We start from the raw sequence: 18,104 nt of genomic DNA on the forward strand, positions 1-18,104 counted from the left end.
CCAGTCATTAACCATAGTCATGGACTCACCCTACTCTCTATTGTCTCTATAATTCTCTGATGACCTGTGACAAAAAAGGAGAGTGGAAAGGGAAACTGAAGGGAGAGACCTCTCTAAATTCGCCAATCAAAGAGTAGTATTTCCAACCCAAAAATCACATGGAACGCCTACACAAAGTTATGAGAATGGTCTACAAATCATAAGATTTTTTAAAATAAAACATGTTGGATTTTTATTGGCCTTTTGTTTCTTGAGTATTTAGGGTTCATGTTTTAAAGCTTTCCTCCTTAGCTGTAAGGCCCAGAAGTATAAATAACTTTTTTTTAAATGAAAGCTGAGATTCCTACATAATCAATTGACTCCAGGCCTTTAGAAAAACACCAAATTTTTTGAGACTCATGATAAAACAATGGAGGAATTCTTGTGAGCCCATGCTTTGCCCACAGTATAAATAAAAAAAACCCAATATCTTCTCCACTAAACATCCTAATGAGATACTGCAAATGGTGAACTGAATTCAACAGCTCCTGATATGAACAGGTATCAACCTAGTTTTTCATATTTGAGATGGGTTACCAGGAATCATACATGAGAATAGGAAATCTTTCCACTCACAAGTCAGCATATTCACAAAGCACCTATAATTTTGATCCATGCATTTATTGGATAGTGAAAGAGAAAGAAGGGGAATTAGTGTAGATAAATGTTCAAATTAAAAAAAAAAAAAAAAGGCTAAAGGAATTAGGACTGGGATCCTAATCTCACATTCAGAACTGACTACGACATTTATGACCAGATTTTCAAAGGTGTGTAAAGATCAGATAGATATCTTTGAAGATCCGAGTTGGCAACTGTCTCTTTAGGAGCTTAATTACCTTTGAAAATCTGAGCTTAGATTTCCAAGTCAATTTTCAAAAATGACTTTAGTCACTCAAGTGCTTTTGAAAATTTTAACTGGGGGCCTAGAGAGACAAAAATAGACAAAAGGCAGGAGATACGGTATTCCTTTTAAAAATGTGTGACATCTATTTTTAACAAAATTTTATATTATTTTTCTCCCGGGGCAACTGACCCCTCCAGCCCCCTTACTATGCCACTGCTCCCCCTCCTGCAGATCTATCCTCTTATGCATGTGCAAGATCTGTGAGAGCCATCCCATGAATTTGCAGTTAGTGTCTGTGATGCCTGCTTCTGGATGGTGTCTCAATGCTGCCACATTCACCTCCAAAGAGGGGGCTTCCCAAAGCAGGACCTTGCTGCTGACCCCCAAGGCATCCACAGGTCCAGTCTCCTTTCAATGGGCCTACTTCCCAGGGCTCATTGATCTTGGATCTGGCTTCCATCCCCTCTCCAACCCCCATCAGAACTACTGTGCCCTCCTGGCTTAGGAAAAGAATAAACAGGAGGATTGGAAATTAAGTCGCCCAGTCTCATGTCCCCTAGGCAGGGAATGAGCCATCTACATTAAGCCTCAGCTGGAGTATCATGTCCAGTTCTGGGTGCCACATTTCAGGAAACATGGAGAAACTGGAGAAAGTCCAGAGAAGATCGACAAAAATGATGAAAGGTCTAGAGAACATGAGATATGAGGCAAGGCTGAAGAAATTGGCCTTGTTTACCTTGGAAAAGAGAAGACCAAAAAGGGACATGAGAGCAGCTTTCAAGTATCTAAGGCCGTGGTCCCCAACACGGTGCCTTGCATGCGCCCGCCAGGTGCTCGGGGCTGGCCTGGCCCCGGGCACATGGCGCGGCGCTTGCGGGGAGCGTCGGCCCCGGGCGCGCGGCGCTTGCAGGGGGGGGGGGGAAGCGCCGGCCCCGGGCGTGCGGTGCTTGCAGGGGGGAGGGGGAAGCGCCGGCCCCGGGCGTGCGGCGCTTGCGGGGTGCTTGCGGGGGGGGCACCGGCCCCGGGCGCGTGGCTATGGGGGGGCCTGGCCCCGGGCAAGTGGCTATGGGGGGGGCCGCCCCCGGGTGCGCAAGTGTCCCCGCCCCCTGGCGCCTGGCGGGCGAATGGCCACGCCCCCTGGCGCCCGACAACCTCAAAAGGTTGGGGACCACTGATCTAAGGGTATGTCTACACTACCCCGCTAGTTCGAACTAGGAGGGTAATGTAGGCATACCGCACTTGCAAATGAAGCCCGGGATTTGAATTTCCCAGGCTTCATTTGCATAAGCCGGGCGCCGCCATTTTTAAAACCCCGCTCGTTCGAACCCCGTGCAGCGCGGCTACACGGGGCACGAACTAGGTAGTTCGAACTAGGCTTCCTAGTTCGAACTACCGTAACTAGGAAGCCTAGTTCGAACTACCTAGTTCGAGCCCCGTGTAGCCGCGCTGCACGGGGTTCGAACGAGCGGGGTTTTAAAAATGGCAGCGCCCCGCTTATGCAAATGAAGCCCAGGAAATTCAAATCCCGGGCTTCATTTGCAAGTGCGGTATGCCTACATTACCCTCCTAGTTCGAACTAGGAGGGTAGTGTAGACATACCCTAAAAGAGTATCATGAGGAGGAAGAAAAATTGTTCTGCTTGGCCTCTGAGGTTAGGATGAGAAGCAATGGGCTTAAATTGCAGATATTTAAGACCAGGTTAGACAGACACCTGTCAGGGCTGAGCTAGGGCAACTCAACTTTGGAAGCTCCAGGGGCCACACTGATACTTACAGAACATGCTGACAGGCATGAATACAAAGATTAAGGCAAGACTACACACAGGCCCCAATTAAGTCAGTTCTTCTGATATTAATAAAATGCAATATTTACCCGATTTCTACCCATGTGACAGCATTTTTCATGAGCAATGACAGTCCAAGAATTTAACTACTAAAACATATCAACAGAAGATCATTACACTGACTACTTTTTTTATTTTGGCTCCCACTCGCCAGCCACATGTTGATCCCCACATAAACCCAAACTGCACCGCGGGTCGCAAACAAACTGGCCGTGGGCAGCATATCAAGTTATTAATAAATATTTTATAAACCTTTCCCTTTTCTTTCTGCTGCCATGTCTCCTCTCCTTGCTCCATCATCTCCCCTGGTGCCTGCTGCCCTCAAACTCCTCGCCCTCCTCTGCTGTCCTGACTTCTGCCCTTCTCACTGCCCTCAGCTCTTCTGCGACCTGTCCCCCTTCACCAGCCCTTCTCTCCCCCCTGTGCCCACTCCTCCGGTAGCCCCACTCTGATCATGTGAGCTACCCCTCTTCTAACACCTCCCTTTACACACCTGCCCTGCCTCTCTCCTCTAGTGCTGGTCCCTCCCCTGCAGGTGTCTGCCCTTCTGCTTCACCCCAGAATCCCCTGGCACCTGCACCTTCCCTTACCCCTGAATCCTCTTCGTGCCTCCTCCTTCCCTTACTGCCCTGCCCCCTTTTTCCCTGATGCCCATCCCCTCACCACTCTCTGATAGCATTCCCCTCATGCCCCTGTGCCCTCATACATGCCTTGCTCCATCCCTACCTTTTGCATGCCCACCCCTTCTTTCAAGCCTTCTCTCAGCACCTTCCCCTCCCCCCTCAAGTCCCCAATGCCCTTCCCCTCTCCTCTCCCAGCGTCACCCTGTCCCCCCTCCCACTGACACCTCCCCTCCTGCCCTTTCCCTCATTGTCTGCATTTGACCCCCTGCCATTTGTCTCTCCTATAGCCTCTCTCTTGGTGCCTTCTCCTTTCTTCCCCCTCTGCACAAGCCTCTTCCTCTCCCACACCTCTTCCTAGTTTCCTCCTCCCCTACCTTCTGCCTTCTACATGGCCGGACTCCAAACCGCGTGCACTACCGCCACCACCTTTTCAGTTTCAAAATCGCAGGTGTGACGTGATGTGACGTGACATGATGTGATGTCACGCCCGGGTGTCTCTCCGCTCACTTGCATGGTGGCGGCGGCAGCCAGCAGCGTGTGCAGGTATGGGCGGGTAGCAGAGCTGACCAAGCCGAGGGAGCTGACTTCCGGATGCAGAGCGCAGGGCCCCCTTAAGCGCGGGGCCCAATTCAGCCGAATCGGCTTAAGGCCGGCCCTGGTGCCACACAATCCATGCAGCAATAAAGGCAGGGAAAGAGGAGCAGCATGCCACACTCCACATGACATGGAAAGCTAGCTGCCCTAGCCCTGACCCTTAAACCTGAGGCCCTGCACCTTCTGGGAATGGGACTCATAAAATCACAGGGCTGGAAGAAACCTCAGTCATCAAGTCCAGCCCCCTGCCCAAAGCAGGACCAAACCCAACTAAATCATCCCAGCCAGGGCTTTGTCAAGCCGAGACTTGAAAACCTCTAGGGATGGAGATTCCACCACCTCCCTAAGTAACCCTTTCCAGTGCTTCACCACCCTCCTACTGAAATAGTTTTTCCTAATATCCAACCTAGACCTCCCCCACTGTAAGTGGGGGAACCGCCCCACACTTGTCCCCCAAATATAGCAGTGACTCTTTTATATTATTTTAATTTAAAAACCAATAAGACTTCTCTTGGCCAATAGCCATTCTCCCCAGAACAATAACTCACCAACATGGCTAAGGCAGATATTGAACAGATTGCCATTGTTCTAGCCAGATTATTTCTCCCTTTTTAAGTGTTTGCATACAAGATGTTAGGTTGACAACCATGGATTCTGAAATCCTTTATTAATGGCGTTATTGTGTCGTCTTTAAATGAGACACAGGGTGAAGGTGCTGAACTCCTTACCGTCACCAGTTCAGAGGAGTTGTTAACCTAGGAGTTCAGATTAAAGCATAATTTGAGTGGTTGCATTCTGCCTACCTGTGATCCCCTAAAATAACAATTAAATATATTTCACTTGCAGCCTTAAAAACCGTTGTTTAGTGTTGATGTAAATAGGTGCTGCATTTCACTCCAAAAATAGCTGCATTTCAGTGGTACATGAAGTAATTCCTATGTATAGGATAGCCTTTGCAATCTTTGGAATTAAAGTGGCTATGTAAATGTAAGGTATTCTTAGAAAAGTTATATCAAATTGCAACCTCCCATATATCACTGCCCCTGTAATGTATCTCAACCACAATATCCATCAATACAAGGTAGATCAATCTCCACATCTATGAAATCTTTAGCATCTTTGATGAAGTTGCTAACATCAGATCCAGCTGTGATGATAACTTTGTGTGATGTGTTTCAGAGGGGTAGCCATGTTAGTCTGTTTCAGCAAAAACAACAAGGAGTCCTGTGGCACCTTGAAGACTAGAAAATTTACTTGAGTATAAGTACTCAGATGTATGAAGTGGAAACTTCAGTTTGGCAGGGAGCGTTCCATTACTCTATGGAGGACCAGTGCTAACAAGGCCAATTCAGTCATGGTGGATGTGGCTCACTCCCAACAGTTGATTAAAAGGTGAGAACACCAAAAAGAGGAAAAATACTTTTTGTAGTGAGGTAGCCACTCCTAGGGCTCGTGACAGATGTTGCTGGGGCCTCGGCACTGTGAGAGGGCTCAGCTCCTGGCCCCCTGGAAGGGGTAGGGCCTTGGAGAGAAGGGCAAGGCTGGGGCAGCCAGCTGTTAGCGCTGCCTAGACCACACTGCATCTCCCCAGCAGCCCTCCATGCTACCCATTTCATTTCTCTGCCACTGTGCCGTGGGGAGGGTTGTATCTGTAATGCCTGCGTGTGTTTCATTCAGTACAAATATATGAACAAGCCTCTAAGGCAAGAAGAATTTTCCCAGTACCTTAGAGATGACTAAAAATGTTACTGGGTGATTTTACAGTGTCAGCCAACAATACATGTCCGTGACCAAATGGGGAAGATAATGAGAGATCTGTTCATTATGCTATGGCCTTGTTTTCCAGTTCCACTTAAATATCCATCAACTGGCAAATAAACACTCCCCGTTTCATTCCTCTCCTTGTGTTTATCTCTGCAAAACAACGCAAAGCCATATGCAGGCTTTTACTGTCAAGGCAACCTATATTATTCTTGCAATTAACACAGGCTGATAGGCTACGGGTAAGATTCCCCCTTTTCACTCCCTCCTATCCTTCTCATCATTTGTCTTTCTTAAACCTTGCTCTGGTTTACGTGCTGTGTCATTAAATTCCAGAACAGTCAATGCTGCAGCTTCTGTCTCCAAACACTGATGTGCTGCTTTCTAGTTCAAAAATTAGACAGAGGTTAATTTCATTACGGAAACAGCTCTGAATTTTGTTTGTTTGACTTACACATCAAAGGATGCAGTTGGCAGACATGGAGTGGGAAAGAATCACATTTCATCTCATTTCTCCCCACACCCTTCACTCAATAAAACTACCCAGCACAGCCCAATCCAACACTGAATGAGACAAAGCATCCATACAGAGCCCATTTTCCATTCAGCAGAAGTGGGCTGCTCAGGGGAAGCCCAGAACTACAAGTAGGCCAAGCAGGAATAAACAGAGCAAACAAAGAGCATCTTGTCCATGCTGAGAGGGGCTAAAAGAGTGATGTCCTTCATTAAAATGCAAGGCAGGGAGGCAACACACAACCAGTCACAAGGATCGTTGAAACTTTGAATAAATTATGGGGAAAAACAAACAGATAAGCATGCCAATATATGGACCCAAAGCAGCTCACCCAACAGTCTAGAAGGTGCAACTGGTTATAAATATCCTGTCCATCAAAAAAAAATTAAACCAAACCAACCCAACCCAACCCAAGCAGCATAAAACCCCCAGGACCATGGCATTTTCTCAGCTCGGCAAAGATCAACAGCAAGTAGAATAGCACACAGTGCCCACAGGTAAAGTGCCCCTTTAATGGAACCATTTAAATGCCAAGAAAATGACATTTAAAAAGCAGCATAACTGCTTTCTTGGAAAAGGGCGAGGGGCAGGGAGAGTGGATACAACGCTACAAGAGCAACAGGTCAAGTATGCGCTGTGGTTCCTTGGGGGAAGGGCCACGTTATATATGTTTGGCTTTGAACGTACTTGTCACATAATAAAACCATTAGATTGTGACTTAAGGGGTGATTTTTGTTCAGTTTTTAAATAGCATGTGACTCTAATGTCCTATTTAGTCTGTGTGCTCTGTGTACACCTTGTGTATCCTGTTCTGCTTCCAAGGGGGATACCCATTGGTTTTCCCACAGATCTGTAAGAAAAATGCAAGATCATTGCAGGAGGATGAGAAACATTTCAGCAGTCCTAGAGAAATGGCATTTATGTCTGCTGCAAATCTCCTGCTCCGTTACTGGAAAAATTAAACCCAACGTTTTTACAGCATAATCACTTTTACTTCTGCAGCAGATGTTACCCACCACAAATGGTTCTGATGTAATCGAAGTACTTTTAATCTAACATTTTGGACTCCGAGGTAATTATTCACTGTAATAATTCCATGCCTTATTTTCTATAGAAGATTAACTTGGCATGTTTTAATTTCAGGATGTGATTGTTGCTCTTTCTCCTATTCTTTAAAGGAAAATGGAACCTTACGAATAATGGAACAACTTGTTGTTTTAAGTCAATTCTTGCCTCTATTCATTTCCTTGCACATCCCCCACCCAAAGTTTCTCCCCCCAACAACCAACATCTTCCAGCTCTCAAAAGACACTTCACAGCAGCAACACTCATCCCAGCCAACTGCCATGGATTTTCCAAACACTACATTTATTTATTTTTTAAATAAACAATACATGCTCTTCAAGAAAGTGTTTTTGTTTGAACAGAAGAGACATAAAAATCATATCTGAATTTTTTAACAGACATTTGATTTGTAGGTTTATAATAAAAAGCAGCATTCTGGGAAAAAAATCCTACTAACATTAGTAATCCTTCCCTGTTACTTCAAGGCAACCTGGGATAAGGCCTGATATTCCTCTCATTTATATGATAGAATAAAACTGGCATTAAACCCGTTAACTTTACTAGAGCTACACCTGTTTTACATAGTTTATGTGAGAGGAGAAGCAGGCTCATAAATTTATTCATCTACACAAGTAAACTTAAGTGTTATCAATTCTAACAATTTTATTATGAGTCTTGTGGTATTCAGTGTTTTTCTTAAAACCCTATTTCCTGGATTTATGAGATTATGGGAGAATTTCAGTGTTAATTTTAAAAAGTTTCTAGACTTCAGGGCCTACAGAGAAAAGTTTAAAAATGTGACCCAAATGCAGCAAAACCCTGAAAGCAAATAGAAAACTCTTTAAAATATTTTTATGTCTCTATTGATTTTTAAACCACTTTTGATTGGGGGTGGCTGACATGAATTTTGAATGCTGGGAGTTGGCAATACAGGCAGTCCCCGGGTTACGTACAAGATAGGGACTGTAGGTTTGTTCTTAAGTTGAATCTGTATGTAAGTTGGAACTGGCGTCCAGATTCAGCCGCTGCTGAAACTGATCAGTTTCAACAGCGGCTGAATCTGGACGCCAGTTCTGACTTACATACAGATTCAACTTAAGAACCCCAGGCATCCCCAAGTCAGCTGCTGCTGAAACTGATCAGCGGCTGATTCCAGGAAGCCCGGGCAGGAGCTTCCTGTAGTCAGCCACTGGTCAGTTTCAGCAGCAGCTGACTTGGGGACGCCTGGGGCAGAGCAGCTGGGGCGCTGCTGGGTTGATCCAGTAGCGCCGCCGCTCCTCGGCGCTACTGGACCAACCCAGCAGCACCCAAGCTGCTCTGCCCCAGGCGTCCTGATTCAGCCACTGCTGAAACTGACCAGCAGTGGCTGAATCAGGACGCCTGGGGCAGAGCAGCTGGGGTGCTGCCGGGTTGGTCCAGTAGCGCCCAGAGCGGCGCTACGGGACCAACCGGCAGCGCCCCTGCTGCTGTACCACAGGCGTCCGGAGCAAACCCGCGGAGCACGGGGGCAGCAGGACAGCCCAGACGCGCCGTGGCTGTCCTGCTGCCCTCGGGCTCCATGGCTTTGCTCTGCTTTGCTCCCCGTCCCCCTGGTCTGCAGACCAGGGGGACGGGGAGCAAAGCGGCAGAACACGCGGGCAGCGGACAGCCCAGACGCATCAGGGCTGTCCGCTGCCCGCGTGCTCCGCGGCTTTGCTCTGCTTTGCCCCCCGTCCCACTGGTCTGCAGACCAGGGGGACGGGGAGCAAAGCAGAGCAAAGCCGCGGAGCACGCGGGCAGCGGACAGCCCTGTCCGCTGCCGCGTGTTCCGCCGCTTTGCTTCCTCTCCCTGGTCTGCTGGAGACCAGGGAGAGGGAGGGCCCTGTTCGTAACTGCGGAGCGTAACTCGGGGACTGCCTGTACTGATGACAGGGAGAAGGACTTGGTCTTTTGAAGAAGCTTAGAAGAAAGACTTTATAATATCACTTCTACACAATCACATCATTGCATCTCACATGTAAGTGCAAAGAGTTTTTACTGTTCTATACATGAGGACAGGATGTACAAGCATTTTACAACTGCTTGCATGTGAGCTGTCCTTAGAAACTAACCCAACTACGAAACTGCTGCTGTGCCCTTGCAGCTAGGTCCTTCCTAATTCCCAATAAGATGAAACATTGCGCCTCCGGTTATCTCCGACTGAGAGAGGAGGAGATGTCCTCTTTTGAGTTCATTACAATACATGTGTACATGAAAACGTTACCATTAGAAAACAGTCTGCAGCACAAACATGATCTTCCTCTTACCAATGTGTTGCTATGGGCACTATTTCTGAGAAAGCAATCAAAGGAACAGAACAGGAAAATATAGAAGAACATATCAGGGGAGAAAAACAAATTACAAAGCACCTGGACTAAATGCTACATGGGCCTAGCTCCCACTGACAGCAATAGAACTGATCATGCCCACCCCACAGTCGAACAGAGGACAGGATTTTCAAAAGAGCCTAAATGATTTAAGACTGCAAATCCATGAGACTTGCTCTCTTAAGACACTTCAGCACAGTTAAAAATTCCGAGAATTCTTATTTCTAACTACTCGTGTGAACATAAAGCTGTAATTGCACATCCGTTCTCAATGGTTTTGTTTCTAAAAGACCCTGTAAAATAGCAGGTGTTTTCTCTTTGTTGTATTGTTTCACGTTAATTTAATGTACATAAAATAAACCAGGTTAAACAAAAGTTGTCTAGATACAAGCACAAGTAACAGCAGTGAAAATTTCCCCACAGTACTCTCTTCAGTGCCTCAGCCCTGGTTAAGAGCCACTCCCTATAGGTGTAAGAAGGTAATTCCGTTCTCAGTCAGGCTGTTGTGCCAGCCAAAAGACGGATTGTGCTTTGTCATTCAAGAGACACAAGATTAGTTACTTTCAGTTTCCAGGCTGGCTTCAAATAACAGTGCAAAAGCTGACCCGCTGCATGTCTCGTTACTGCCTTCCAGTCCTTGTTAAGGTGATTCAGCCTTTTAAATTCTCTCCTGGATGAAACCGAGCGCACAAGTGAAAATGACCATTTACATTAATACTCCAGGTACTTCAAAATGGCATACCAAATAATGAATCAGATACTGGGCATGCAAAAGGAACAGGCTCTACACTCTTATTAACATCTCACAGACAATCTTGGACATTAAACCTTTTTTGGCTCTTTTGATGGGCAAATATGGTCTGAACTCTGGAGTTATTCCAGATTCCTTTCACAAAGTGCTTTGGAATCTTGAAAACCAACCTGGAAAATACTGATGGGAAAGGGAGAAACTTTAGGACTCCATACCTGAGAAATGATGGTGCTTCACTGAAACTCAGATTGAGAGACTGGGTCTTTGGGAGCTTTATTGAAATCAGACCATAAAACAAAAACGTTTCTATTGATGAAGCTGTTCTTTTGTGTAACGTGAGCAAAACAAAACAAAACCTAAACTAAAACAAAAAAAAAATGCTCAAAACAAAAAAGACCTTAAAACTGGTGCTGGGATGAGTATTATTTAATGGTATCTAACTTCAGTTGCTTCATTGGGAGTAGACAAAGTTACATGCTTTGAAATAAACATGTGAATTCAGCAACAAAGGGCTGTAAAAACTGAAACAGCTCAGAACAAACCAGTCAGATCTAGTTAATATAATCTGTTCTATTCACATAACCAAGCTTGCTCCACCAAGGGCATGAACTTTCCTGGAAAAGCTCAAGTAATTAGCTTCAGAAGCTTACACCCTTTCTTTCCATCTGGTTAATTTAGTCCTTAAATCAGCGACACTTAAAGGCGGCTGCTTGCTATGTTCCTTTTGGTCACAAAGGTGAGAGTTTTCCTTATTCTTTCCATACGAATCTGGTCAAAGAGCAGCAATCAATAGCTACAAGATCAATCTCTGCCACCCTCTCCCCATCTCCCGTGCTCTTTTAAACCATTTTTGGATAGATACCAAACAATTCCTTTCTTACCTGTTGAAAGAACAGCAGGTTTCCGATGAAAGGCAAAGGTGTAGGATGCCTGATACCCACCCTCTGCAGCCTGGAGAACGCAGAGGTGGAGTACCTGTGAAAGGTAACAGACAAGAATTTAATTTTGGACCTAGTTACTAGGTGGTTTCCCAGAGTTATTAGGCCATATAGAGTCCCTAGGGGTATGTCTACACTACAACATTAATTCGAACTAACTTAGTTCGAATTAGTTAATTCGAACTAACGGATCCAGACTAAAAAACTAGTTCGAATTAGCGTTTTGCTAATTCGAACTAGCATGTCCACATTAAGTGGACCCTGAAACGGGCTTAAGGATGGCCGGAAGCAGTGCCGGCAGAGCATCAGAGGAGGACTTAGAGAGTGGAGATGCTGTCTCAGGCTAGCCGAGGGCTGTGCTTAAAGGGTCCCGACCCCCACCCCGGACAGACAGTTCTCAGGGGTGCCCCGCTTGCAAAGCAGTCCTGGCTTGGATTGCCCGGACTACCCACACTGGGCATATCACACCACTCAGCCATCAGCCCGGCTGCACTTGCCGCAGGCTGCCATCTGGGCAGAGGGGGCAATCGGGGGGCTGCAGGAGAGCTTCCACCCCCAGAAGCCTGCAGAGCCAGCCCAGTCCTCCCCATCGGGGGCTCGTGCCCCATTCCTCCCTCACCTCCTTCCACTTACCCTTCCCTAGCCCCTCTTCTTGATGTACAAAATAAAGGACAATTGTGTTCAAAAATGGAATCTGTCTTTATTGAACAAAACTGGGGGAAACTGGGAAAAGGAGGTGGGAGAGGGGAAGAGAGAGGCTGGGAGAGGGGAGGGCAACTAAAATGATCAGGGGTTGGGAACAGGTCCCATATGAAGAGAGGCTAAAGAGACTGGGACCTTTCAGCTTAGAAAAGAGGAGACGGAGGGGGGACAGGAGGTCTCTAAAAGCAGGAGTTGGGTGGAGAGGGTGCATACAGAAAAGTTCTTCATGAGTTCCCATAAAGAAGGACTAGAGGACACCAAAGGAAAGGAATGGGTAGCAGGCTTCAAAGTAGTAACAGAAAGTTGTTCTTCACAAAGCAAAGAGTCAACCTGTGGAACTCCTTTCTGCAGGAGGCTGTGAAGGCTAGAACTAGAACAGAGTTTAAAGGGAAGTGAGATCAAGTCATGGAGGTTGGGTCCATGGAGTGGTATTAGCCAGGGGTAGGAGTGGTGTCCCTGCCCAAAGTTTGTGGAAGGCTGGAGAGGGACGGCACGAGACAAATGGCTTGGTCACTCTCTTCAGTCCATCCCCTCCAGGGTCCCTAGGGTTGGCCGCTGTTGGCAAACAGGCTACTGGGCTAGATGGACCTTTGGTCTGACCCAGGACGGCCATTGTAAGCTCAGGGCTCAGGGTCGGGGGTCTCAGTGGACCCCCTTGATTCTCTTGCACACCTGCTCCTGGGTGGCCAGGCTGGCAGCTCTCCTGCCCTAGCCAGCCACTTTCCTGTGCCTAGTGCGGAGATCATGGACGAGGTCCACGATGTCTGCACTAGCCCAGGCGGGTGCCCGCCTGTTGCGGTCCCGGGCAAGCTCCCGGGAGCCGCCAGGCTGGTCCCGGGAAGAGGGGGAGGGCTGGGGGGCATCGGGTGGGTGGCTCGATCCGTGCCAGGTGCAGGGTCTGCTGGCTGGGTGCTGGCAGGCTTGCACCTGGCACGGGCACCGTAGCCAGCCCGTGCCCCTTTAAGGGGTCTGGGGCCGGGAGGGGGGCATACGAGTTTCCCTGGTGTTGGCCAGAGTGGCCACCAGGGAAACCTGGGGAGGGCTAGCCTCCCACTAGCTCGAATTAAGGGGCTACACACCCCTTAATTCGAACTAGCTAGTTCGAACTAGGCTTAGTCCTCGTAAAATGAGGTTTTCCTAGTTCGAACTAAGCGCTCCGCTAGTTCAAATTAAGTTTGAACTAGCGGAGCGCTAGTGTAGCGCCTATCAAAGTTAATTCGAACTAACGTCCGTTAGTTCGAATTAACTTTGTAGTGTAGACATACCCTCGAGTAAGAGTGGGAGGAGATGCTTTCTGAAATTGGTCAAACGGCATAGTTAATGCAGTGGCATTGCTCTGCAGCTCCGTTTGTTATGTGCACCTGCAAAAGCCAATGGATGGATGCCCAAAGAGCAGGTGGCAGAGAGAAAAAGATTCCTCAACACAGCATATCTAAGCCTGGCCTGGAAATGTTTGGGGGCACCTGTTTCTGCTCACAGATAAACCAGTGTAGATCAAAAGAAATGCCTGTGAAGTCAATGCCCTGACACTGCCATAACATAAGTGAGATTAGACAGGGCATTTCATTTCTGACTGGTGGCACAAGCGCAGGGAGCAAAAGGGGGGGACTTTGTCAATTCCCTTCCCCACCACTATCCAGATATAGCATCAGTCCAAGAACTCAAGCTGGAATGAGCAGCACTAGACACAATGCACTGCCTGATGTACCAATTAGCTGATTTGCCAGCTGTTAGTCAGCAACTTAAAAGGTAAAATAGGAAGAACCAAAAACCAATGGAAAAACTCCCATGTGCACTTATAGTCAAATGCTGTGAATGTTTATCATCAGGGACAACACTTGAAACCTTTATATCAAAATCAGTTTAAAAAAGGAGTAGTGTTTTAGGTACTGGAATCTGCCAGGGATGAGCATGAACAACAATTGTAAACAGCCAGATACATAATAAAGCTTTAACCAAAGAGTTACACTACAAGGACCTGATCCAAAGCACCATTCAGTCAATAGAAGTCCTCTCACTAATTCCAATGAGTTTTGATCCCCAGTTCTCAGTTCAAGGATCCTCTGTGGAAGAGTCTGCTAGTCACCCAACCTTCACACACTCCACTTGAAAGACACTAGGTGACATATAAATGCTCTGCTCTTATCTGAGACTATGTCTACACTACAGGCTTCTTGCACAAGAAGCTTTTTGCCAAAGAGATCTTCCGCAAAAACTTCTTGCACGAGAGCGCATCTACACTGCAAAAGCACATCAAAAAAGCGATGCCCTGTTGCACAAGAGAGCATCCAGACTGCATGGATGCTCTCTCAAAAAGAAACTCTGATTGCTATTTACAGAATGGCCACCAGGGCATCTGTGCTTTTTTCGATTGTCTCTTTTTGCGCAAAAAAACCCTGTTCCCCATCCACACACACCTTTTTGCGCAAGAGCTCTTGTGCAAAAAGGAGTTATTCCTCATAGAAGGAGGAATACCTACACTAGAAAAATTCCTCCGTTCTTTCATTTTACTTGCGTAAAAATGCGCTTCAGGTGTGGACGCTCCACGTGTTTTTGCACAAAAACTCTGTAGTATAGACCTATCCTAAAGGATAGAAGGTATGTGCTTGCCTTTCACTAAAAAATGATAAAAGAAAGAATAGTTGGACTCTGAAATGTCTTGTCAGGAGACACCATATTGTGTGTCGTATATTGAAGGGGTTTTTTTCCCAGTGTTAAAGAATTCTGGGTGCTGAAATATTGCACGACTATAAACAGAAATAGTGAGTTGGGTCTCCTGGGAGCAGCAAAACAAAATAAGACTAAGGTATCCAGTCAGTGGTGTTTTGTACTTTGTTCATCCCCAAATGATTCCTTCTTGTAATATACCAGTTTCTTCTGATTTATCTCTGTGAAGATATTATTGCAGAGTACACACACACTCTTTAGATGGCAAGACTAACCAGGGGGAGCACAAACTCTGAACAGAAACCAAGGTTCATGTCAGAGCACAATTTCAATGTGGAGGAATTGTGAAGAAAGAAAGGGGGAGGAAGACATACAAGTCAACATTTACTAAACATTGTATGTACCTAGACTGAGGATGGGGCTATTTAACGGTGTGAAAAACATGACATTTTTATGACAATGGTCAATATTGTTGGGGAGAAATTGTTTTAACTTGAACGTATTATGAAAGCTGTTTGCTTTCCACCCACACCCTTAAAAAGAGAAACCAATGATTTTTATTTTATTTTAAGATTTGCCTATGCTGTGTTTTCATTTTAGGGGCTTCACTATGACATATCCTCAGCACATAAAGTAAGAAGAAAATATTTTTAGATGAGGGAACTTGCTTGTATTTTATTATTGATGCTTTTATTCAAAAATATAAATAGAATAATCATTAAAACACATTATACATCACAATTTACCAGATTCTGGTACTCTTAGTTATCCAATACAGAATCACAGTGCATTTTCTCTTGATGCTAAGCTGCCATGCCTGGGGACCTGTAGGGTCAGGGTGAAAACAGGCTGAAAAGAGCTTCTTTCCTGCCACTGCAGAGCTTAGCTGAGGGGTGAAGAAACGTCCCTATGCCAGCCAATATATGGGGCTTTGACATATGCCGGTCATGGCTTCTCCTGGCTAGTGCCTTGAGCCAGAGGGTCTTGAGCATTCCTTGGATGCCAGCTAAGCCAGAGGAGGTGGGGGAAGGAAGGAGCCTGCCAGTCAGGATGTTAGCGAGTTGAATGACCTGACTAGGGGCTGGCTGTCTGCACAGCACCAAGAGCAGAGTACACCCTGACGGGGGGGATATGAAGGAGCATCAAGGCTGGGGAGGTGAACAGGCACAGCAGGGAAAGGACAACGAGCGCAGAAGCACGTAAAGGGCTGATGGGTGAGCAGCACAAGTGATGCAACTGGCCACCGCCTGACTATATTCACCAGACACCCCCGCAAGCAGTCAGTGTGGGCTGGAAACAGAAAATGGGAATTTGAGGGGGAACTTATGGCCAAGAGCTGGCAGGTAGCAGGGACTGCACTGATGGACCAGCAGGGGGAGCGGTCGACCCATAGGCTGCAGCTTTGCCTGACCACCAGCCTTGCACACTCACGTCCATCATCAGCCACTAGACACTCCCACCCACCGCCACCACCACTGCTGGTGGGTGTGCAGCTGGCAAACAAAGATCCAGCTAGCAGTAGGGCCCACCAGTACTGGTTGGAGGGGAGAAACAGAAAATATGGGACAATTTCCCCATTTTTTTAAAAAGTAGGGACACTTGCAGGAGGGACTGTTAAAAATGGGACTGTCCCTTTAAATATGGTACATCTGGTCACTCTAGCTAGTGTTAGGAGGCTATTATCTTCTACGTGGATCAGTAACAAGATGGAAATGTGATACATGTTGCCAGTGATATGCAAACTAGGGATGTAATAGTATAGTCTATCAACTTATAAGTAAAAGCTTATAGGTTAATGGTATAGATGACAAGCGTCCCCCCCCCCCCCACACACACACACACACCGCCCCTTGCCAGTAAATTTTTTAGCATGGTGGCCAGCAGCCCATCTGAGTCCTGACTTGCACTGGGTCCTGGACCTACCACCGATGTGGCTCTGCATTTAAAATGTATTAAGAGCCAGGTGGGGAGGCAGCCTGGTTCAGTTCCAGCTCATGCCAGGTCCGGGAGCTCAGGCCCCTCCCCCTGAACAGGGGCTGTCCGGGGACTGTAGAATAGTCGACTAACCGATAAAAATTCATGAGGTTAATCGACTATTCAATTAACCGATATTTAACATCCCTGATGCAAATCTCTTTTTGAGACATTCTGGAAATCAGGATTTCTGGTTTCTATTGTTGGCTCTGGGAGGGAAGCACAGGTTAATGGTGAGAGCAGTGGTCAGACAGGAGAGCCAAACACTTAGGTCTGATACGTTATTTATTCTGAGAGGCAGTGTGGCTCAATCGATGAATTTTAGACCTACCATATTAACAACAGGAATTCTATTCCCTTGCCTGCCTGAGGGCACCTTGTCACCCTCTGTTACCTTCTCTATAAACAGGAGCACGGGGGAAAGAATGATTGCAGTTGCCTGCACCCTAAGGACCGGCTGGGTTATGAAATGGACAGAAACATAAACATCATACAGAAGAAGAAAAAGAGGGGAGTCTGGAAAGACCAGCATTTAACAGACCTGCTGTACCATGTTAAGAGATCGTTCTTTACATAAAGGGTACAGCTACACAGTAGGCAGCCATGAGTGTCAAAGCCCAGATGAACCCACTCTGGCTTGCAAGGTTGACCCTAGAGCGCTAAAATAGCTGTGTAGATGTCACAGCTGGGAAAGGAGCTCAGGCTCAATGTGAAACTTAATGTGAGAGTCTGTGGATAATGTCACCTGGGTTTTGGGGCACATGTTAGCGCTACCCTTAATGCTCTGCTAAGGCTGACAGCCTTGTAATAGAGGATTTTTGGCCCCTGCCAGAATTCATACCTGCCATGGAGTAGAGACGTAAATACCCATTTAAAAAGTTAACAGGTTAAATGTTATATTTAACCATTCAATCGTGGTGGGCTGTGGAATCATGGGTGGGGAGAGGGCTGCTCCAGCTGGCCCCTCTGCACCGCAGGTGGGGAGCTTGCTCCAGCTGGCTCTACCGCACCATGAGTGGGTAGCTTGCTCCAACCTGCCCTGCCATGCCACAGGCTTGCTCCAGCTGGGCTGGGCCTCCTGTTAACCAGCTACCCGGTTAACCTCTTATGTTCCTACTATGGAGCCCCGGAGTGGGGAAAAAATATAGGAAAAGTCGCCAATTTCTTTAAAAATCAATTTTATCTAAGCTGAGACTAGATAAATACAGTAACTAAATAACTAGACTATAAAATAACTAAATAACTAAAACACCTCTATCATAATTATTGTTGGTTATTAAATGACGTAACTACAAGGCAGAGTTAAGGTTGTTTGGATGCGTTAACTGTATATTTCCATACTTTATCATATTTGATTATTTTAAAAGGATAACCTTAACCTTGAATTTCTGGAGGTTTATAATTATTGATTTTGGGATAATTATAGCACCTCTGTAATGTCTTT

At 46.5% G+C, this 18,104-nt stretch overlaps 1 protein-coding gene across 6 annotated transcripts in view; it reads right to left on the bottom strand.

Moving 5' to 3' along the window:
* Positions 1-18,104, bottom strand: part of TBXAS1 (thromboxane A synthase 1) — a 345,665-nt gene that overhangs the window by 241,599 nt on the left and 85,962 nt on the right. For all 6 annotated transcript variants that reach the window (XM_075939406.2, XM_075939367.2, XM_075939378.2 and 3 more), the window contains one exon: positions 11,261-11,354. In XM_075939406.2, coding sequence (XP_075795521.2) covers positions 11,261-11,354 — 94 coding nt within the window. The remainder of the gene's footprint in view (positions 1-11,260; positions 11,355-18,104) is intronic.

Source organism: Pelodiscus sinensis, chromosome 1, assembly GCF_052426305.1.
Source record: "Pelodiscus sinensis isolate ZL-2025 chromosome 1, ASM5242630v1, whole genome shotgun sequence".
Taxonomy (NCBI): domain Eukaryota; kingdom Metazoa; phylum Chordata; order Testudines; family Trionychidae; genus Pelodiscus; species Pelodiscus sinensis.